General features: G+C 35.8%; 2 protein-coding genes across 4 annotated transcripts; one reads left to right on the top strand and one right to left on the bottom strand.

The window, feature by feature from the left end:
- The first annotated feature begins 676 nt into the window (after nt 1–676).
- LOC132065756 (thymidine kinase-like) lies at nt 677–3,560 on the top strand. Its single transcript, XM_059459281.1, is given in 5 exon segments — nt 677–954; nt 1,653–1,797; nt 2,761–2,882; nt 3,105–3,237; nt 3,239–3,560. Coding segments are annotated over 5 exon segments (678 nt in total). The 5' UTR covers nt 677–820; the 3' UTR covers nt 3,383–3,560.
- Nucleotides 3,561–4,868: 1,308 nt separating this feature from the next.
- LOC132065757 (uncharacterized) lies at nt 4,869–17,973 on the bottom strand. Of its 3 annotated transcripts, none has more exons than XM_059459284.1 (9): nt 17,527–17,973; nt 13,863–14,579; nt 10,944–11,039; nt 10,777–10,860; nt 9,532–9,766; nt 9,287–9,447; nt 8,079–8,351; nt 7,812–7,989; nt 4,869–5,238 (listed from the first exon to the last, which is right to left on the bottom strand). In XM_059459284.1, the coding sequence occupies exons 1-8, from the start codon at nt 17,893–17,895 to the stop codon at nt 7,933–7,935; spliced, it is 1,992 nt and encodes a 663-aa protein (XP_059315267.1). In that variant the 5' UTR covers nt 17,896–17,973; the 3' UTR covers nt 4,869–5,238; nt 7,812–7,932. The 3 variants fall into 3 exon arrangements, with proteins under 3 accessions (XP_059315267.1, XP_059315265.1, XP_059315268.1); XM_059459282.1 differs by having other exon boundaries at nt 8,073–8,351; XM_059459285.1 differs by lacking the exons at nt 4,869–5,238; nt 7,812–7,989 and adding an exon at nt 9,138–9,211 and having other exon boundaries at nt 8,216–8,351.
- Nucleotides 17,974–23,961: the final 5,988 nt, after the last annotated feature.

A 23,961-nucleotide genomic window follows, 5' to 3' on the forward strand; every position in this document is an offset into this window, starting at 1 on the left:
TTTATAATTTGGTCCCATTATATATATAAGATGTGATATTTAGACAATTTTCTTAGAATTATACTACATGCAAATATGGATTTTAACAGTACAATTAATTTAACACATAGATAATTCAATGGTTTACCACTTAATAATTCGTTAAATTTGTGAAGATTCACAATTTGAAGGATAAAAAGTGCACATATCAATTAATTGAAAATTAAATATGCTTAACTAAATTAAAAGGACAAAAATAAAAACTTGTTCATATTTGAGGAACTAAAAAGGCTAATTTACCTATATTATATACACACCGTTTAAACAAAAAAGTACTACTCTCTCCGTCCCAATTTATGAGGCAACTTTCACATTTTAAAAGTTAAAGAAATTTTTCTTTGACCATTATTTTTTTATATTGCTGTTAAAATTTTAAATTGTCAATTATTGTGACTTATAGTACTGCTTATGTAGTTTCGAAATATGTATATTTTATTTCAAAAAAAAAACTAAAAAATTTCATGTCTAGATTGTCAAAATTAAAATATTTGACTATCGAAAGTTGAACGATGACATATAAATTGAGACAGAGAGAGTACCGGTAAGTAGTATATCCAAACCAAACAAAGAGCCAAAAAAGGGGGGGAAAAATATTTCCACTTTATCTTCATCAACAAGCTTGTGAATGGCTTTCCCTCCAAGATTGTATGTTTTTATTTCCCTCCCAAAATTCAAAAACTCTAATTTTCAAAACTTTCACATGGCCCATATCAATTAATTATGTTCCCTATATAAGCCAAGCCATCCATGTTGTCACATCACAACAACCCATTTTTGCAGTATGAGCTTGTCATCAATTTGTGTAAGCACCACCAAGAAGAGTTTTGGTGAAATACATGTTATTGTTGGTCCTATGTTTGCTGGTAAAACTACTGCCCTTCTTCGCCGTGTTAATTTGGAATCCAATGATGCCAGGTACTACTAGTATTGTTTTGTGGACACTTTTTTTATTACTATATCTTAATTGGTATTGGAGTTGAAGAAAATCTATCCACTTCTGAAAACAAAATTTAGTTATCTCAAAACAACTTGGACTTCTCAATTCATTTTTTTTTTATTCTGTTTTATAATAGATCAAAATGGGGAAAATTACGCTTTATGTCTACTGGGAGAAAATATTTACGCCACTTAGCCCATATTTTGGGTTTGTTACCTGGTTTAGCCCATATTTATGTATAAATACCTTTTATACATCTTTATTCACAGTTTGATACACTATGTATAATGCTTTTCCCTAGATAAAATGTTGTGCGTATAATATTGTATATTGGGCTACATGGCGTAATATTTATGTTGGGCCGTATAGTTTTGAAAATTTCCATGTATGTGCGAGGTGCGAATGTGCGTGTCCAATATGCTGAATTATGAAAAAAAAAAAAAAACTGAAAAATGTAAATTTTTAATAGATCAGAAACACCCACTTTGAATTTATTGACTTTAAATTGGAAACAAGGGCCTTGCTATATGACTGAGAAGTAATCTGGGGTTTAATGGATTTGATGAAATTGAGGTTGATCACTATTAAATGGTGGTACTGTTATTAGAAATTTCTGTGGTGAATTGCTTAGTTTTATTTTTAGGCAGTTAGTTTGATTTTTTAATTGTGTAAGCAGAAATGTGGTGATGATAAAGTCAAGCAAAGACACAAGATATGCTGTAGATGCAGTGGTGACACATGATGGGACAAAATACCCATGTTGGTCATTGCCTAACCTTTCATCTTTCAAACACAGATTTGGAGTAGATGCATATGAAAAGGTATTAATCCAGTTCTTGATTCCTAGTTTACCTCAACAAACTCTTATACTGACATGTTAAGATTTTGTCTCTATTCTTGGCATGTTAGAGGAAGGGTTCGCCCCTTCTCAGGCCCTGCTAACGCGGGATGCTTTGCGCACCGGGCTGCCAAATTTGCCCCTTTTCTTGAGAACTTCTAGATTTGTATTCCTAAAAGCAACCATCTTTGTACTAGTTTGCCTCAATAAAGTTCTGAGCTTTGAGTTTTGCAGTGTTGAACTCAGATGATAATTCTATTTTGACCGAGTGCTAACTATATATTATGAAATTCATAATATTTACACCGCTAGTTGGTGAAAATGAGCACTCTTTTAGCAAATATTTATTGGGGTAATATATTAACATTAAAATTGGATACAAACTTCATATTTTGATGGGAATTTGAGATATCTGGTGTCTCCTCACTTCTATCAGACTCAGTTAACAACTGGATTAAGGCTTGGTAGTTGGTGGCTTTGTGAAATTTCTTACGAGTGCCACATTGTTAAAATTAGAGAACTTGATGCCAAAAAAAGTGGTTGTAGTGTGAATTTCAAATGGTGTTTTTCCTGTTTAAACCATGAGAAAACATAGGGAATGTCTCGAAAAGTATCATCTTTTATGGTAATAATGGATACTAAACACTATTGCCATTAAGACGTTGTTCTCTATTATGCAACTATGGGATATATGTGATTTGTTTAGAAGGCAGAACGACGGCTAAACATTGTAAATATAGAATATGATGAGAAGGCAAGACAGAAGAGAGACTTGAATTACAATTGAGGGTCCAACTAAAGTTTGGCTTTTTAAGATTGACAGGGCAGTAGTCAGAAAAGAACTTCTTAGTAGGCAAAATGAATTCTGCAATTCACTTTTAACTTTTGTTAGCACTTTCTGGCTGTGAGTGTGTTTCTATATCCTAGTAACTCCATTTCTTGATAGGTGGATGTGATTGGCATCGATGAAGCTCAGTTCTTTGGGGACCTTTATGAGTTCTGCTGCAATGCTGCTGATCTTGATGGGAAGATTGTAATTGTTGCAGGCCTAGATGGTGATTACTTGAGGTATTCCTTGAACTATTGAAAACTATTTTTGAAATCAACACATACTCCATTGGCCATTGCAATTCCATTTGTAACTTGTGAACTTGGAGCTTTCTAATCCTACTACTCTTTACCAGCTCAGGGTGCGGCTAGAGCATGTCTTTGTACTAAGAAATTCACTAAATATGTACAAAAATTAAATTTAGAAAACTAGCTACTAACACTTGATGTGCTTGCTTGCAGGAAGAGTTTTGGTTCAGTGCTTGACATAATTCCACTTGCTGATACTGTGACAAAGTTGACTGCAAGATGTGAACTGTGTAGCAGAAAGGCATTTTTCACCTTTAGAAAGACTAGTGAAACAGAAACTGAGCTTTATAGGAGGTGCTGATATGTACATGCCTGTTTGCCGTCAACACTATGTCAACGGACAATCTGTCAATGAATCTGCAAATATGGTTCTTGAATCTCAGAAAGCGCCAAGTGACGATATTTTAGAAACAACACTAGTTGCTCCATAACACTTGGGTTCAAGTTCAACTCTTTTAGATTATCACATATGCCTGTAATATTGGTCTTAGGATCATGTATCTTAATTACCCAAGTATGTAAGTAAATGAAATGGTTTGCTTCGGACTCGAAATATACCGTCATCCTAAGCGATATACAGGAAAATGATGACTTGTTTAATGCTGAATACATTGCAGCATTTGTAGTTTCTTTTGCAGTTTTTCTCTCTTAAGATTAGATCAAAGATATGACAGTTTTTTATTAGAGATTTATTTCTAGTGAAAGTAATTTTTAAAAAGGTATACCAGTATGAGTTAATATCTGCATTCTTCAAAATAGGTTAATATCTGCATTCCTTCAAAATAGTACCCACTTTCAACTTCAACTTCAAATACTCTTTTTTCTCTTTAGATCTTGACCAAATCACGTCCAAATGGCTAAAAGTCCTCTTTTAAAAGCTTATGGAATAAGAACCAACAAATACCAGTAATTATATTCTGCTATTAGATACATAATATATGCTGCTGCAGCATTTGTTCAGAGGTTAAGAACGCAGCAATAGGAAATGAATCTGATTAGAGCCCGTTTGGATTGGCTTATAAGTTGGCAATAGGTTTGGCTGGCGAACAAAAATGAAAAAATAATTGACTGATTAAGTTGAATTACTGCAACTTATTTTTTTCGAACATAATGTTCGCAAACGGGGCGCATTTTTGTTTATAAGCCAATCCAAACGGGCTCTAAGTCTCGAGAAAATTTGGACTGGAATTAGAATTGAGGGTCATCAATTTATTGCAGGAGGCAAATCTCACCTAAGAGTTTGTGGTGATGAGATGATTTAGTAAATACGTTTCTAAAGCTGCGAATATCCATCTCGAAAGGTGGAATGGCCTATAACATTATAAATTCCTTTGGAGGTAGAGAGACTTTCAGATAAACCGTCAACTCAATAAAGCATTTCAAAGCCCACATGCGAAAGAAGCAGCAGAGAAAATTTCCACATTTGACTGGATTCTAAATAATCTGCAAACGCTGGTTATGTTCAAACAACAGGCCTAAAAGAGGTTACTGGTGCAAATCCACAGTTTCGCATTTTCTTCATCCTTCACACAGAAGATTTCAGTTCACCTATAAGAGATGCTGAGTAAAAAGCAATACAGAATAGCCACATCAACCAGTCACTATCGACTTACACTCATCTTTCGCGGAATATTCAGCAAAGAGAGTAGTTGAGGTCAATTCTTCAATCAATGAAAAAGTTTAGGGCTAAATGCTAATGCAAGTCAATTTTCAAAAACCATTGTCCTTGGTACCCCACACAAGCGAAGAAAAAAAAATGGGAAATCGAATCCAATTTTCAAGTCAACAGAGGATTCCAAGACATATTCGCCCTTACCTTGTGTTATTGGTAAGTCAAAGAAACTATTCTCCTACATTCGGATAAAGTATGGACCAGTGGGCAGTAAATAGATATTAACAGAGATGAGGGACGAAAAGTTACTCAGCAAAACAGGTTAAAAATGGACTGGTGGCAGGTATTTTATCTTTACCTAAGTACAAAAACCAAACCCCTCAAGAAAAAAGAAAAGGTGAAGAGAGACTAGGGACGATAATGCCTTCTAATTGATTATCCCCCTCCCAACACCCCACAATAGTGGGGAAAGAATGGGCTTATAAGGGGGGAATACATAATAACAGGTGCACCAATCAAAGAAAATATTACACTAGGGCAAAAATATACAAAATTGTGGCTGGGGCACAGAACGATGCAGTTGAATACGACCGGCTAGGCCACACAAGCATAAGCCAAGCACCTCCAAAGAAAAAGCCTTGAATTTGAAAAAAATGCTGGGGTAAAAGCTTAAACCTGCAAGAAGAAGTGGGGTTGAAGCATAAGCAAACTTGGCCCATCTTTGGTCACTTTCTGGTAGATTGAATCTAAAGATTACACAAAGAATAATTGATTAAAAACATTAAACGATTGCACAACAAATAAGGAATCACATATGGGAAAAGGACCATGGAGCGTCGTCAGTCATGGGTTCCTCCCCTTTTCGTGACTACTAAACACAAGAAAATATAACACAAAAATGATACTAGGGAGTAGGGACTTCATCAACATCTTCCTGGTCAAGAGGGGAGATGGGAGGGAGGTAGATGACCCCATAGGCAATGCGAAACTGAAAAAGACAATTTGTAAAATTTTCTGTAAGTTTGGCATAAGCTTATTTTTAAACAAGGTGAGAGATGAAATCAAACAGTTTATTACCTCCTTGAGTGAATTATGAAGGAAATTATGGTAAGTGGCAGTCTCAAAGTTGCTCACACTTCTAGATGCTTATTCAGGACATTAGTTATTGAACCTGCACTTCTAAGTCTTACTTTCTGTTCATTCCACAAATGCCCGTCTGCAATAGTTGTGAGTCATTTTATAACTTAGAAAGGGCAAACAAAAAGATGTTCGACTTTCACAGTTTAACCTTACAAATAAACAAATAGCGCAATCTCCTGCACCATCCCGCAAACCCAACCCCTTTACACCAAAGAAAAGAGAAAACGGGGCGTGCGGGTCCTTTAAGCCTTCAGAGGAAATACCGCCAGCTGGCCACTTTTCAGCCATGTTTTTGGAACTCCATGATAGTATACAGGAGTTACAGTGGCTATTTTCTAATACTGGGGATCAAAAGTGCCTATTTGCGACCCTTGAGAACTCTGCCATCCCCCTCCCCACCCCCCTCTCTCTTTTTTTTTTTTTTTTTTTTTTCTGTTTCTAACTCAAATTTCAAGGACGACTATGGACTGGTATTGATGGATTTAACATGGCTTTCTTCTAGGAATGTTGAGTGAGGCAAAATTGGTATTGCACTAGTGATAAACTTTTTCATGATCAAGAGAGATTTGAGAAGAGTTTAAATGCTTCTTCACAACTTTGCCAAAGAAGAAAGGAGGGCACTGAGAGAGAACTTATCGATGACAAAAAAGACGAGGTTTCTGTATATCACTAATCTCAAACCTTAGCGAAAAATGTATACAAAGCTCTTGCCAAAATCCCCAAAAATTGAATAAAAAAGTGCTGCACCCGGTGATTTTCCAGAATCAGAATGCATCTGTGAGTGGTGAACTCAATTCATCCCTGACAGCCAATGATTTTACTGTCAATTGGAAGACAAACATGGTATTTAACGCTAATAGGAGCTAAAAAACTTTGTGACCATGTAAATTGGTCTTACCTAGATTTCGTCGTGGAAAATATGGGTTTTGGTGAGAGATGGAGAACTCGGATGAATTCTTTTATTTGAACCATCCAAATTCTCTATTTAATGAACGGGAGTACGGGTAATATCTTTTGAAGTCAGTGATACATTAATATCCTCTGATGACGACACGGCTGCAACACTTAAAAGGAGATGCGTATATTATTCCAAATTGTTTCTTGACTCAAATTAGTCTGAAGAACAGTGAGTTGATTCCAGCAAGAGATGTACACAACATTAATATGTGAGATCCATCGCAGAAAAGTTTGAGGAAAGATTGTCTGATTAGAAGAGGAATAACCCCAAAAAGGGAGGTAAAATAATTTTAAAGAGCATTCTACCTAGCCTCCCGACTTATTTCTTGTCTCTGACTACCTCTGCACTCACCTCGGTTTCATCCCACCCACCAAACCACCAGATTTTTCACATCCACTTACCATAAACACCCCATCTTCTTCAACCTCATTCACGAAACCTAGACCCAACAATTCCACCCAGAATGAGGTGGTGAGTTTTGATATGGGAAGCAATAAACTTTAGTCAATGAGCTTCTCCGTAACACTCAATTGGATTAGAGCCCCTTATGAAGAGAGATTTAAGAAAATTACACGCAAGGCCTACTACTTCTCGCATATCTGAAATGCTATATGTGAAATTGATGCTTTAATCAACGGTTGCATTAACGTTTTTGGGTTAGACAATGTATTGATTTTATTTAAGCAGGGGCATACGAAGTATATGACTTGGTCTTCTTCTTTACTTAGATTTTCAATAAAGAAAATATGATAACTTTTAAACAACTAAAGTCTGCCAATTAGTCACAACTTGACCAAGATAGATGGGTCAAAAATAAGGATTTATTATTTATAACGATTCTGATATTACTAATAATCACAAGCTGCCATGCCAAGACCAGCATCTTTTCACACTTACCTTAGAATTCTTGATTAAACCTCATCTAATACATTTGAAACCGTTCATAACTTCCTCTTACTATTGAACAAAGGAGAGGTTTTCTAGAAGTTTCAATCACATGATTTACACAACTATAGAGCCCCGTGAAGTATGTATAGCACTAATTGTTATGACAAATCAGAAATCTATCCGTATTAATTGAGTTATAGTGATGTTCCTACGACTTGAGAAATCAAAAATTAAGTCATCATAGACCTTGATGAATGCATACCATGTTCTCCTTGGTCCCAAAGGTTGCAGACATGGCATTATACAAAACAAGTTGAAGCCCAAGCACCATTCTGCACCAGAATCTCCCACCAACCACTGAATTAAGGATAAAAATATAATAGTCATGTAGAACCATCACCAGAAGTCATTGATTGCCCCAGCGCTGTCCTCACTCTAAGCTGCACAAAGGGATCGAACAAAGTTTTAATTGACAAGCAAAGAAATAATCTGAACATAATTTAATCCAAATAGTTGCATTGACCTTTACATCAAGGCAAGGATCATTGACCATATTTTTCAACTGGGAAACTATGCCGGCATTCCGAAGTTTCATCACTCGGCCAAATGCACCAGAACTGCTTGGAAAAGTAAGGTTTACTAGAGCCCAAACTGCTGCTGTACGCAACCGGCTATCATCACTATGTAAAAACTTGAACATAATTGATTCAGAATCATTAGCTGATGGTGGAAAGAGCTCTTGCATAATGGCTTCCTTGTGCACCTCATTTCCAGATGCAACATTGGTAAAGACGTACATAGCCTAGCGAGAGAGAAAACAGATATTCAATACCCATAATTACTTGGACACTATTCTCGAAGTATCATTATGTAATCTACTGATAAAGAAAATTAGAAATGGAGCTTATCGAAAAAGAAAACTAGCAAAAGTTAAGCAATAAAATATTTGTTGCTTGAAATGTCTAATCATCTTCTTTCAAGAAGAAAGCACTAAATCTGTGAAGTTCATTCTCATGCACAAAATAAGCAATTTATTTCTATTTTTTGTGATTAGTTTCCACATTATCACTTGTCTAGATGTATCATATATTGTCACATCTATTCAGCCAAAGAGGAAGTGTCAGCAGTAACATCGAATCAAGAGATACATGCCAAGGTGCATGAAAGCCAAATCAACCTTAATCTATAATTTGATGTAATTACTGCTAATTTCAAAGTCGGTTCATCCATGATTCCACAATTTCTCCAGCAAACACAGATCTGCACTTGAACTGATTTTTCAGCAGCATGATTATCTTAAATTCTTCGCCTGTTAAGGCAATAAATATTTGACATGCATGTACACCACAAATAGATATCATCACATAGGGGTCGTTTAGTGAAGAGACACTTTATTCATGTACTAATTTCTGCATAACTTATGTTTAACCACCTTACAGATATCACCTCCATCTGGACCACCTCTACTGATAGCTATTTCATTTTATAGTACACAAGGAGCAGACAATTTTGCCAGTATCACAATCACAACCAGATACATACTTAATATCAGCCTAACCAAGTATTAACATATTAATCAAATCCTTACAGTTCATCATCAGCTTAAACAATCACGAAAATCCGACAGAATGACCACAAGAGTCTCAGAAGGCTGATTAGGACCTGTTGTACTTCTAACCGTTAAGAATACATTTTAGGACTAAAACATCCACAATGTACAAACGAACAAGGCTTTACCTGAATAAAGACTTCGGCTTTTGTAGCACTTTGCAGTTGCCGTCCAACAGCACGCAGCAGAAGAGCGTCCTCAGTAAAGACATGCTGGATAGAATCTAGAGGCCCATCAACAAGATTACGAACCATAGCTAAAGCTTGCTCTTGAACACAAGCCTCGGGATCTGTAGCAGAAAAGTGTTAACCTCTAATGGACATATCTCTGTACAACCATTACATTCCAGGTAACATATAATATCAGAAATTACCACAAATCAGGCTTCTTAGTGTCAACTCTGTGAGCTCTGATAGAATTTCCTCTTTACACTTGTCGTTCACAAGGAATGTTAGGTTCCTTAAAGCACACACGGCTTTTAACCTAATAGTTGAATCCATTGACTTTGAAAGCTGAACGAGCTGCTTCACACCTCCACGTTGCATAAACAGTGTCTTATGCGCCAAGAAATCAACCACTATGTTGCTGATGGCATCAAGGGCGGAAACCTGGTAGTAGAGGATAAGGAGCATATTATGAAATCCTCCACCACTCAACCTAAGAAAATTAGGACCACTAGTGCAACAGATATTTTCAAGTCATTAGATGCAGTATCTATTTGAACCAGTTGAAACAAAAACAATGAAAAAGTTGCCTCTATATAACATCTTACAATAATCTCAGTTAACATGCCTTTTGGATTCTCTAAAGCATAAATGATTACAATTGACAACTCTCAACAAAATTTTAACGAGAACACGTCAGCGTAGCCAATGGCAAATTTCTAACTTAATTGCTTCAAACACCACTTCTAAATGTGTTGTCATGGTGCCCGTGAGAACATCTTGAACTAACTCTGGGTTTCTTGCGTCTTGCTCACATGTAACATCCCTATGTTAACTGGATTAAAAAAGAGGAAGCAAAACTATTTTGCCTCTTACCTTCCAACACTGCAAGCAAGGCTCACAGGATGGGGTGTTAATGTTCTAATACTACAATATACACACACTTCAGTCCCAAACTAGCTGGGGCCAAAACTATAAAAACCTTTTTATCTTCATTTCGCTCCATTTGGGTAGTTTAATTCCAATACTCAGGACAAATTAGGGGTTCTAGTAAAACTAGATATTATTTAAATCTCACGCTAAACCCTATACCAACATGCAAATATCTAACCAAACTAAAAAGAACTCTTGGCGAACACAAGACATCAATTACTAAACCTTATCCCAACTAATTAGTATAACCTATTAGTCACTAAAACCAACAGTATTAGCATAATTGAAATTGCTGTCAAAAGGTCAGAATCTCCTATGCTTCAGTTTACCAGTGCACCAATGCCCAGCGCAGCCTAACACAAATATACGAGTTTAAACCACTCAACACAACTTCTATGAGGATAATGCTCAACAACATTAAGGGCATGAAAGCCAGCAGTATTGCATCAGCTATGGTACCAAAGTTGCAAAACAGATTCATAGAAGAGCACCAACCAAAAAAAAATAAAAGGAACAATTACCTGGACAAAGGTAATGTCATCAAATAAAAGCCGAACCAAGGGAACAACAATGCTCTCATTCATAAATAGACCTGCACTAAGATTCTGCAAAGTAGATTGTCAGCCAGGGTCATTGCATGAATAGCCAACATTAAGAATTAACTTAGACTATTATGAACATCACGAACCTTGACTGAGCGAGAAACATTTTTCAAACAAATACATGCTGCAGCACGCACTTCACCACTATCGTGACTCAAGGCATCAGTTACAAACTTCATAGCCTGCATACAGAAGATGTAAATATCAAAAATTAGGTGCATGGCCTCCACAGCACTCAAAGATTCACAAACAGAAAGGCCTTCAGACTCATTTATGACACACTAGTAGAAGAGCATGCCTCAATTAAACACAACTAAGCAAAGTATCAAACATCTTCTAAGTGTTCTGTCTGTTAAAGCATTGCAAGGTTCTCCAAATGTGTGTCTGCTACTTTTTTTATTACAAAATCTCTAGTAATCCTCAACTGAATTCATTTGGACACATCCTGTGCATGTGTCATCAGCACAGACTAGTTCTCCACCATGTGTGTATACTAGCGGATTCCAGTCCAGTACTTGTTGACAAAGTTATGCTTTGACTTGAGGTGAAGTTGATAAAGACTTGTATGGTTTGGGTGAAACTCCAAGCTCAAAAAAAGAGAAGGACTGGTAGATAAAGAAGATGAAATGGTGAAAACGATGAGACCAATTTTAGGAGGTTGATGGATATTATTTTATCAATATTGAAGAGGAAGAGGATTGCATTCCTATTTTGTTTGTTGTGTTATGACTTGAATTTTGAGCAGCGTTATTAAAAGCAATAGCAAGTGGCGAAGCAAGGGGTTATCGCTTCAAAGTGAAACAATGCACTTTAGAGAAGTTTGTGCTTCAAACAATGCTACACAAAGTGATTCCAACGAGAATCAGTCGTTTCTTTGAATCTCAACTTTGAAGAATTCTATTGATATCGACATTATTGTAAATAAGATGCTAAAATTAGTTGTTTACATTGCAACTAGTTTTTTATTGTATGCATTTGATGCTTTATAGCTGTGCACTTCACTTCTCGCTCTTTGCTTCAAGCCCACTAACTTTGTCACTTATTTGCACTTTTCGCTTTTAAGTTTTAAAAACATTGGTTTTGAGCATTTATTTGTTTTCGACCTCCTTTTACAATAAATATATTAGTGACCGTTGTTTTTCATGACTCTATCCATAGATGATGTTTACTCGACTTGTGAGTCAAGAAAGTCGTTATTTAATGGCATGAATACTTATTTTGTGTGTTCCGGTGATTCGTTAGTTATTTGTTAAAATATGTGCTTCACTTTGATGAGGTGTGTTCTCGCTTCAAGTCCCGGTTGCTTCTTTGCGGTTTTTGCATCACAAAACACTTCTTCATTCATTTTCCTCCCTTGTACCAAAACTAGGATCATCATTTATCTTTAGCCATTTACAAGGAATACTTTATACCTACGCAGTGTTTTGGACGGCGCGCGGCGACTTAAGGCGACAAGGGCCTGCCTTCAAAAATGCGACGATGGGTAAATACCAAAAAATTAAAATATTTAATTGCATATGTAAATAATCAAAATCTCACTAGCAATAACATATTAGCAAATATTTCAATTCAAAAATTAAAAGTAGATAGTAGATACTAAAAGTCTAGAACTTGAATGAGTCAATGACTCATTTGTTGGGCCTTTGGCACCATAATTCCAACCTATGCCTTTTTTGCTAGCGTCCGACGATTCCATTGAATTTGAACCTACTGTTTATAACTGTGTAACAAAATTTAAACAATTATTGAACAGAAAAAATAGGAGCAAAACAACCAATGCCTCACTGGTCCAAACAGAGGAAAAAAAAAAAACAGAGGAAGAAACAGAGGAGAAAAAAAACAGAGCAATTAACAGAGGTGAAAAAAACTGAGGGTAAAAAAACAGAGGAGAAAAACCAGAAAACGAAGAAGAGAATAGAATCAGTCAAAAAAAAAAAAAAAACCAGAGGTGGCCGGAAATAGGGCAGTTGTCGCCAGAAAAAAAGAAGAAGAACAGATGAAGCAGCAGAAGTCAAAAATACAGGAGGAAGAAAGAAGAAGAAAGAAGAACTGAAGAAAAAGAAGGAGGAGAAAGAGACATACCTGAAACCTTGAAGGAGAAGAGAGGAGGAGGCAAACAAAAAACCCTAGCTGCTATTTTTATTTAGTCCTCCACTTCATTTAAGTCCTCCACTTTTTTTTAATTGTTTTTTTTTTAAACCCTAGCTGCTCGCCTCGCCATTTATTCTCGCCTCGCCATGGCGCCATCCTCGCCTTTCTCGCCATTGGCGCGCCTTTTGAAGGTCTGCTCGCCATGGCCATGAAAGGCGCAGCAGCCACGCCTTGCCTCGCCTCTCGCCAAAGGCGCTCAATAACTATCCCAAAAATGTCGATGGGTGCATGTCAGATCCTCCAAAAGTACGTGCATTTTGGAGGATCCGACACGGATGTGGCAGCATTTTTGGAGAGTCCAAGAAACATAGCTTTATATAAGACTAACGAATGGAGGATCTGGCAAGCTTATGAGCCAAGCTCAAACCTACCATATAATTTTAACCGAGTTAAAATTGAATTCTCGCATACAATTTGAGCTCAATCTATCCCACACTTCAATTCAAGTTCAATGATTCGAAAGGAGCAGAAACAACCAGGATCCAACTAATATTTGATTCAATTGAAGCTCCAAGTAAAAAAAGGATAAAATGTAAGTTATGCACTTGCTTTTGTGAGAGATAGAATTAACATATTCATTACAATTGAATCTACCACGATTAGCATTTAAAGCTTTGACTAAACTTAGGAACTTTAAGAACAATAATTGTTAATCTAAACAAATTCTAATATAATCCAGTCTGTATGGTGTTCAGATGCACCAATGGATTACCCTCCATTACTTTCTTTACCTATGAAGTTGGAAACGAGGTCCAAGTGCAGATACCGGAATTAAATTGTTTTCCTTGCAGCCTAACAGCCACACAATGAGAATAAACACAACAGAAGTGTTTATACATGGTAAAGCAACTGACCTCTAATGACAAAAGCCGATCCCTGCAGCGTTCCAGTCTCGAACACATGTTACCCAATGCAATAAGTATTCCCTCCAAACGTCTCGGCAGTAATGGACCTTTCCGCAGGTGGTTGACAAGTTTATTGATAACATTTGCGTCAAATGCTAATACTTGCAAATCCTCTTTTTCTGCAATTAAACTAGATAAGGCAAAAGGAGCCTCATCTCCAACTTGATCATCCTCAAGAAGCTCAAGTAGTATTAGTATCAATTTTGTTTTGCTTCGTAAATCTTGAAGGCAAGAAGGAGCAGAGTTCTTTATGACAATCAAGCATATGCAAGCAAGCAATCTTGTCCGGGCATTTTTATCCTTGGTCAACTCAGTAACAGTACCCAACGCTCCTCCATTTTCAGGTTCCATGAACTTTGATATGCCATCTGGATTTCCCTTCAGGATAGTGGCTAGAGACTCTAAACTAGCATCTTTTTGAGATACAGATCCTCCAAGCATACAAGTGAGTTTTTTAATAATTCCAGCATCGCTTAATGCCTTCTGTTCCATACTTGTCCGGCAAGAATGTGTAATGATACTTGCACCAAGTCCAGTCACATTCTCATTTTCACTATTCAGTAGAGACTGGATAAACTCCATATTATTCCCCTGCAGAAAATCATACCTTGGGGCTAATTTCGATTGATAGATGAACTTAAGGGAACGAGCAGCTGCACCGATTACCTGCATTAAATCACAGTTAAATAATCAGAGACAACAATAATGAGATATACTCCTAACTAATGATTTTGGACATATCAGTCAAAAGATCCGGCCTCGTGATCATCTACAGAGAAGTACAATACCTAGTCGATTTGCTCTCCCCAAAATTACTTCAACTTATTGCAAATTGATTTCCTACCTAGGTAATCTAAATTCAAGAAAAGAAGAAAAAATATAAAGTACCAAGTTTTTTGTTGCAACTTCTTTTGATTGGGTAAAGTATCAAATTTTTACCTTGTGCAATCATAAATTTCTGTTCAGCTCCTAAAAATTAAGGAAATCACTTGTTACAGATGTTTATCTTAAGGACCAAAATTCCCCAGTTATGAAGAGTCAACAAATACTTCAACTTTTACAACCCACTAACCTTCACTCTCCCACTTTTTTCGCCCACTAGCTCCTATTTTTATCTTGCTTTGCTTGAAAATATTTTGGAAGAAATGTTTCCAGATAGAAATGTTATCAACTTTTTGATAAAGTAAAATTCTTCAATTGCCAAAGGAGTAGTTCAAAAAATATTCAGAAGATATACAAGAACATCAATTGTGTCATAAATTGAGTAGATTACAAGCGTGTAGCTATCCACCTTCTCTACATACGGACAGCAATTCCGTTAATATTGTCTCTGAGTCTTTGTTTATAAATATCATACTAGTATTACCAAAAGGAAGAAAAAATAAGGAAACATTTGAAATTTCTGATTCTCTTGGACTCTGGCGCAGTGTGAACATGGGAGATTCGTTTCCCAAGAATGTAGATTTGGCATTCTGATCTCAACCATGCTCGGGAAATCCTTTTCAAGTCTTCTCTAGAAAGATTGACTCGACAAGAATGGTGGAACATTTTTCACGTCGGGCTCTCAAATTTAGAAAGAAAAAGAAAGGTCAAACAAATTTTCTTTTCTTACTTGTTTCTGACAACCACCAAAAGAAAAAACAAAAGGAAACAGTTTTCTCCTTCATTTTCAATTGTTCTATTTTCCCTTCCTTTACTTAGTTTTCAAGCATAGAAAAAACAACAGCCTATGGATCTGGAATAAAAGTTTGCCATTAGAACAACTTTCTTAAGAAATGATAAGTTATTAGAACAAATTAACATCACAATTCTAAAAAGTACATGAGTTCAAGAAACTTAAACATATTTGGAAGGTACTAAAGAAAGTTCAACAGGCTAGTCAATCTATATCAATTAATGGTGAAACAGGTAACCATTTTTCTTCACTGGTAGAAGGTAAATATAAACTTGTGATTGAAACGGAGACTGCAATTCCAGAAATTAATTTGGATGAAATGTTTTCCCTATTAAACTAGCCTTAAAAACATTACTTAAGTGTTTTTCTTCCACCATCAATAACATAATATATGTATGTTAATTAAGTAACTTAAAACTCCTTGCCAAGTATAATTTGCTTTAAATTATATGTAAACACCGAAAAAAATCTTAAATTTTTAAATTAGGATATAACTGGTACTATGAACTATAATAATTACACGTGAACCGCCTTTTTACCTATTATCAGCACGTAGATAGCAGAGAAACAGAATAAGTAAGCAAGTATAAATTTTTAAATGATTTAACCATAAATTATACAACTATAATTTCCTTTAATTACTTAAACCGTTAAACGTCAAAAAAATCTGAAAAATTGAAATTAGGATATAACTGGTACTATCAACTATGAACTAATAGTTACATTAAAAACCTTTTTTTACCTATTCTAAGCACAGAGATAGAAGACAAACAGAAGAATTAAGCAAGTACAAATTTTTAAATAATTAAACACAAATGTTGACATAAATTATACAACTTTAACTTGCTTTAATTACGTAAACACCAAAAAAATCTGAAATCAGGATATAACCGGTACTACGAACAATAATTACAACTAAAACAGCCTTTTCACCTACTCTGAGCACAGAGATAGTAAACAAACAGAAGAATTAAGCAAGTATATAATTTAAACATAAGTTATACAACTATAATTTGCTTTTATTACGTAAACGCCAAAAAAATCTGAAAACTCTGAAATTAGGATATAACTGGTACTAGGAACAATAATTACACTAAAACGGCCTTGTTTTACCTATTCTGAGCGCAGAGATAGCATACAAACAGAAGAATTACGCAAGTATAAATTTTTTAATAATTTCAACATAAATGTTGGCATTAATTATACAACTATAATTTGCTTTAATTACATCCATGAAACCAGGAGGTCACAGGTTCGAGCCATGGAAACAACCTCTTGCAGAAATGTAAGGTTAAGGCTGCATACAATAGACCCTTGTGGTCCGGGCCTTCCCCGGACCCCACGCATAGCGGGAGCTTAGTGGACCGGGCTGCCCTTTTTACGTAAACGCCAAAAAATCTGAAAGTCTGAAATAAGGATAAAACTGGTACTACGAATAATAATTACACTAAAACAGCCTTGTTTTACCTATTCTGAGCACAGATATAGCAGACAAACAGAAGAATTAAGCAAGTATAAATTTTTAAATAATTTCAACATAAATTATACAACTATAATTTTCTTTATAATGGAGCAAAAACAGAAGAAAAAAAAAACAAAGTCTTAATACATAGACAGCTCCTAAAACTTATCAGCAAATTTCATTTAGATACTCAAACTAAAGCTTATTACAATTCAACACCTTAACATATAATAAAACGTTACACTTTCGGTTCAAATTTGAAGAAAAACTTTTGTGCATCTCAAGTGTCCATTACATAAATAAGTTAAACAGTTAAAATATATCACCTCCTTTAATTATATGCACATTTTATCATGTCCTTGAGAATACGCGCAAAAGTTTTTTCGAAATCTGAACCATTAAGTGTCTCATAAAAATATTTTATTATGTGTTCAGGTGTGTAAATGAAATTTGTTGTGTAAAAGATGTGAAAATACCTTATGATTAGGATGCGAAATGAGGGTCAAAAGAATGTTAAAAGCACCAGCGTCAAGTACGGCTTTAACGCCGTCATCAAAACCACACGCAAAGCTACCAATAGCAGCAGCCGATTCAACAATCAACGAATCATTGACCACCACGTCATCGCCGTTACGACACGCGGAAGAAGAAGAGAGTATTGAGGTAACGGAAGGAACGGCGTTGAGTTTGAGGAAACGGAGTTTCTTTGTACGGTTACCGATTATTTGGTTTTTGAGGTCACGTAAGGATTTGAGTTTTGAAGAGGTGGATGAACAGGAAGAGCTGAGCCGTTGGATTAGATCTTCGTGGCGGTTGTGTGGTGTTGATGAGGCTGAAGCCGGCATGGTTGAGGACAAATTTGGAATTTCATATGCGCCCAACCGGTTGTGTAAAAGAGATGATGGGAACTGGAAAATAGAAATAGAGGCGTTTGGAGTGGTTTATAAGTTGGTCGTATTTGATAAAAATAAAAAATAACTTAAATTAAGTTAAAAAGTGATTAAAATAAATTAAAATTAAAAAGTTGTTTAATCTTAATTTATTTTTTTTGACTTAAAAGCTATTTTGATTTGATTAATAACTTTAACGGAATTTTTCTAGAATGATTTTTATAGTAATTTTTTCCTTGATGATATTTACGGTAATTTTTTTTTTAACGGGAAAGGAAGAGAGGACGATAAACACTTTCTCAAGGTGGAGCAGGCATTTATTTACCCTCTGATCAATATTTAATCATTCACTGCTCTGGTGCGTATTCATTAGTTAAATTTAATATTGGACGAAGAAACTTTTTTTTTTCGTTTGTTTGCACCCAGTGTCAGGAACAAGAGGGGCTGCTCAGATGATATCCATCTCCGGTTTGAAAGTTGTGAGTTCGAATTGTCAAGAAAAAATTTTGATGTCGCCTAGATTCACATTGGAGCCTGACTATATCTGAATTCACCTCTTATTAAAGGAGGATCAGCGACATCCGTTGCACCACAACGTTTGATGTAAAAGAAACTTGATTTCTGTTTATCCATACAAAATTTTCACTTTCAAAAGAAAACAAATATTGAAATAGCGTTTGATTATATATTAAATTGATTTTTTAAAAGAAAAATTGAGGATGAGTTTCAAGTTTAAAAAATGTCAAAATACATGGACTGTTTTGACTACTTTTCAATGGGGAAGAGCAAGAGAAAAATGGTTTTTGTCAAATTTTGAAGCGAACTTTTTTCTTCATTTATAAATTTTTTAACGTTTCTTCATGTTAAATGTATCTCCAATCACAACTCTATTTTCAAATATCTTTTTTGACTTTTTCTCAAATATTACTTTTTTCGAATATCACATTTTCTTTTTCGACTTTTCATCAAATATTACTTTTTTCGAATATCACATTTTTTATGTCCAAATAACTACTTGATGTCTTTTGTGTATCCACGGAATTCACAAAGGCAATCGCGTATACTTTATTTAGTCAAGATTAATTAATGAAAAAATAAAATAACTTTAAATGTTTTCCTTTAAATCGTAGTAAGGACGAAGGAGACTAGATAAGAAGAGAAAATTTTACAAATACCGTAAGTGATAGTCTAATGAAAATTACTTGTCGCATATATTGTGCACTGATATGTGTTTTTATATAAAATAGTATTACTTAATTAGAGTTGATAAATATGTGTGAATTTATCCAAAAACTTGCCACAATCTTTTAGTTTACATTCTACCTTCCAATTTGCAATTTAACATCAAAACATTTTAAATCATATAATATTAAGATTCCCTCACGTGACTATTATATGATGGACAAATTTGAAGAATTAAAGCGACACGACTTTTTATTTACTTTACCCATCTCCAACCACATGCACTTTTTTCCTGGAATAAAAACCCCAGGTATCTCAATTTTGGTGAAATCTTAAAAAGGACATTCAAATTATCCCTCCTGTATCCCAAGATTTCAATATGCACCTAAATTACTTCAGATGCACTTACCATAACTTATGCTAGGTTTTTACTCTTTTTTTTTTTTTTTTGAGCAAAACAAAAAAAATTAGTTTTAGATTCCATTGAGTGCGATTCACTTTCTAGATTTACAGTCTTCTATATGTAAATTTTGAATGCAAGTGAACCTTTAAGGTGACTGCACCACTTGCCCATTTTTAACCACATGCTTCGATTGATAACTTATTGCATTCTTCAATTGCATTTGTTTTCACGATTGAATCACCAACGCTAATGATAATTGTAACTAAACTTCAGTTACAAGCAAGTTGGGATCGGCTAGAATCACCAAGATTAATGTTAAAATGAAAAATTGCCAAGGCAAACAAGAATGGGCTAAGAGTTGAACCCTAGTACAACCCCATCACAACTGGGAAGTGTTTCGAGTCTCCTCCCGCTATCTTTACGCGGTTCTTGGCTCATCATATACGTCTTTGTAACTACACTTCAGTTACAAGCAAGTTGGGATCGGCTAGAATCACCAAGATTAATGTTAAAATGAAAAATTGCCAAGGCAAACAAGAATGGGCTAAGAGTTGAACCCTAGTACAACCCCATCACAACTGGGAAGTGTTTCGAGTCTCCTCCCGCTATCTTTACCCGGTTCTTGGCTCATCATATACGTCTTTGTTCGTCCTAGTGTCCGCCACACGTACACCTCTAGCCTCTAAGCATCCCCATAGAACCTCGACTTTGTCGTATACCTTTTCTAAGTCGATGAACACCATGTGTAAGTCATTCTTCCTCTCCATATATTGCTTCACCAGTCTCCTTACAAGACTAATGGCTTCCTAGTTGAGCGTCCCGACATGAATCCGAACTGGTTTTCGAAAATAGACACGCCACTCCTCCCCTCATCTCTACCACCCTCTCCCAAACTTTCATAGCGTGGCTTAGTAGCTTGATAACTCTATAGTTGTTGCAATTCTGAGTGTCACACTTGTTCTTGTACGATGAAATTATTGTACTCCACCTCCATTCTTCGGGTATTTTAGCCGTTTTAAAAACGACATTAAACAATTCAGTCAACCACTCCATAGTTGTCTTACCTGCGCTCTTTCAAAATTTCACCGAATCTCATCTGGCCCAGTCGCTCTTCCATTGAGTGTCCTACTCTTCAACCTTAATACACCTATATATAATACGCAAAATCAAGACACCTCCCTGAGTGTTCCAAATCAGCAGCACAATGCCTTTGTCCCCCTCCTTATTCAAGAGTTTATGAAGGCATGACTGATATCTCCGTCTAATGAATGTCTCCTCCACTAGTACTTTACCAACTTCATCCTTAATGCACTTCACTTGGTCCAAGTCACAGGACTGCCTCTCTCTAGCCTTGGCTAGGCTATATAACTTCTTATACCCGCATTTGTCCTCTACTTTTACACACATGTGTTTAAAAGCTGTCGTTTTTGCTGTCGCAAAATCGCTAACTTTGTCTCCTTCTTCACCGTCTTATACCTCTTCTTATTCGTCCACTTTCCTCCCCGTCCTTAGTTTCCACCAACTTCGGATACGCTACCTTTTTTTCCTCCACCTTCCCATGAACTTCTCCATCCCATCAATGGTCCCTTCGATGGCCACCAAATCCCTCAGCACCTCGCTAGCCACTTCCCTAATATAACTAAAAAACCTATCCCATATATTGTTCGTATTCCCACTACTCACCCAAGCCCCCATAGCCATTAACTTCTCCTCCATGTCCTAAGCACTGGCTATTATCAAGCTTACCCTATTTGATCCTCGGCTGGTCATCCACAACCCTCTTCTTCCTCTTCCTTTTGATCACTAAATCCATGCTTATGTTGAGTCGTAAGATTCTCACTCGGGATAATATTGCACTTTGCAAAGACTTTGATCATCCTTGTTAAGCTGCACGACCTACTCCTATCCTATGCAAAGATCCAATTTTTGCCTATAGGATGGAACACGTTACTTTACTTGTTCTATGCTTGCGTCTTGCAGAATATAAATTACAGGTAAGTAAAGAACACAATGATTTTAACGTGGAAACCACCCGGTTCATAAGGGCGATAAAAATCACAACCTACACCTCTGTAGAATTTACCCCAAACTCCGCTACAACGGTGAGCCTCTGTAAATTCAAGTTGCGGACTCTGTAACTTAGGAACTAACCTCTAATTCATATCTCACTAATCTCCCTAGACTAGTAAGCAACCTTCACGTCGATCCCCAACTTGAAGTTGAATTTACAAAGTTTTTGTATCTTACTATAATGACTTCTAATAAAGTGGATAAAGATACAACTCGATAGCCCAACCTAATAGAAGTTTTCAGGACTCAAGAACTGTAAAACATAATTCTATTCTACAGCTTCTTCAATCTGCTTCTCGTACTAGGGACGCACGCCTAGATTCTAAATATTCTTGATATCTTTGTTGATTGCTCAATATTCAAATCTCTCTCTTTTTGTGGGTGCGCAAACCTTCTTCTTAGCAAGATTGGATATATATATTGAAAGTAATATACCGGTCGGCAAACATGATGTTCGGCCAAAAATGCATATATTTAGTCATTGTTGCCTCTCATTTTAGTACATTTAATCGTCATTGAGTATAAATTATACAACTTTGTGCTTAATATTATATTTTTATTATGTAAGAATAAAGCGCTGTGAAGCTGAACAAATTTGGAGCAAAATTGAATAAATTGTGGAAGAAAAAGAAAGAAGAAAAGGAAGGAGACAAAGGGGGGACACCATTTGGTGTTTGTGCCCCAAAATAAAGACAAGAAAAAAGGAAAGAAAGAAGTAACGAATTGAAAATGGAGAAAAACTTACCCGGCAGTGAATTAAATTGAGAAGCGTCAATTTTGGAAGCCACGATTGAAAGCAAAGAAAGTTGACAAGGTGGACTGAATTCTTTTGGGCGAAAATAATGTACTTCCCAATTTGTTTTGGATTTAGTAATTTTATTTGGGCTTTTTCCTATATCTATAAATAGTGCAAAAGACAGGGTTTTCAGAGAACTTTGGACTTAGAGAGAGTTAGTAGCCGCCGTGGAGGCGGAGTTATAGGATTTTATCTTCTCTTCTCTTTAACACTTATTTTTACGTTTTTTTTTATTTAGATGGTTTGTTTTTCCTTTATGTCTATATAGAGCTAAACTCTTTAGTTCTAGGATTGTGGCAAGACATGAAAGTTTTAGTTTGATAATTGATTCTATCTATTGATTTCCATCTTTTGGATTGCTTATTTATTCTTGTGCTTAGTTGTTTAATTACTTGATAACTAATTAGACACTATCTGTGGGGCGTGAATTGGACTTGAAAGACCGAATTCGCGTACGTAATAAAAATAAATAAAGTTTGTTCGATTAATCGTTTCGCTAGTGAAGATAGAAATATACCCTTTAGCCCTACTTAGCCCTAAATATAAATGCGTTCTTGTTATTTCTGGCGATCATAGAAATATAGGCGTTAAAAATAACATCTACAAGTTTGTGAGTAGTTCGAAAGAATATCATAAAGTTTAACATAAACCCGTCAACTAGTAACTTAGGAAATAAAATAGATGTACAATTAGAAGACTCAACTGGATTGTTAGTGGTCGTATCCCTAGATTTATCTCTTCTCCGATAAAAATCTGCTCTTTCTTGGTTGAAGTTCATTATTTGCTTTCTTTTATTTTTAGTTAGTTTATAAATATAACTTCGGATTTTATTTCTTTTTTAGATAATTAGCATTAGTTTAATTTAGTAAATAGTTAATCATAAGTCTCTGTGGGTATGATATCTGGACTTTAATCCTATATAACTTGTACGACCGCGTATACTTGCGTGTTCATTTGGGAGCAACAAAACACAAAACCCTCTTCGAGTAGGCCCATGATATATATTGGGGTTTGTGTTGAATTGGGATTCTTGCCTTTTGGATCGACTTCATTGTCCTTATAGGAGTCTGAAGAATCTTGATTAATTATGGCAAGGAATCCTCTAACTTGACCGCCAAGTCTTTGCCGTAAATCTGCAAATCCTAGTTGTTGTAGGACTTGCGCTGCAACATGTTAACGAACCTGTTTCATCCACCCGGGTTCGTCCGCCTCTCGAATCTCTCGCCGTTCGAGATGGAACATGTTCACAAACCTGTTTCATTATCCCTTTCTCGTTCATTCCACTGACTCTATCTTGAGCCTGCTTTGTGATGGATGATGGAACATGTTGACAGACCTGTTTCATAGCATCATGCTATTTGCTCTGTGTCTGTATTCTCCACTTGGATTTATTCATTACTGTAATAAATCATGTCTTCAGCCTTGTCTAGCTCTGTGACTCTGATCATGTTCTTGCTCTGTGTTGGAACATGTTCGCAGACCTGGTTCATGTGCTTTATCTGGAACTCTCTTTATTTGAACAAATTACTTTTAAGTCATCTTCACCCTTTCACCTCATGGTATCCTCTCT

This window comes from Lycium ferocissimum, chromosome 7 (genome assembly GCF_029784015.1).
Source record: "Lycium ferocissimum isolate CSIRO_LF1 chromosome 7, AGI_CSIRO_Lferr_CH_V1, whole genome shotgun sequence".
NCBI classification, from domain to species: Eukaryota; Viridiplantae; Streptophyta; class Magnoliopsida; order Solanales; family Solanaceae; genus Lycium; species Lycium ferocissimum.

What these genes read in the sequence shown, in the direction of transcription:
- LOC132065757 (XM_059459282.1), bottom strand. Translation starts at nt 17,895, where the DNA reads ATGCCGGCTTCAGCCTCATCAACACCACACAACCGCCACGAAGATCTA. An exon ending in TTTCGCATCCTAATCATAAG is followed by an intron (nt 14,580 to 17,526) that starts GTATTTTCACAT and finishes GATTTAATGCAG; the next exon opens with GTAATCGGTGCAGCTGCTCG. An exon ending in ATGTTTCTCGCTCAGTCAAG is followed by an intron (nt 10,861 to 10,943) that starts GTTCGTGATGTT and finishes TCTACTTTGCAG; the next exon opens with AATCTTAGTGCAGGTCTATT.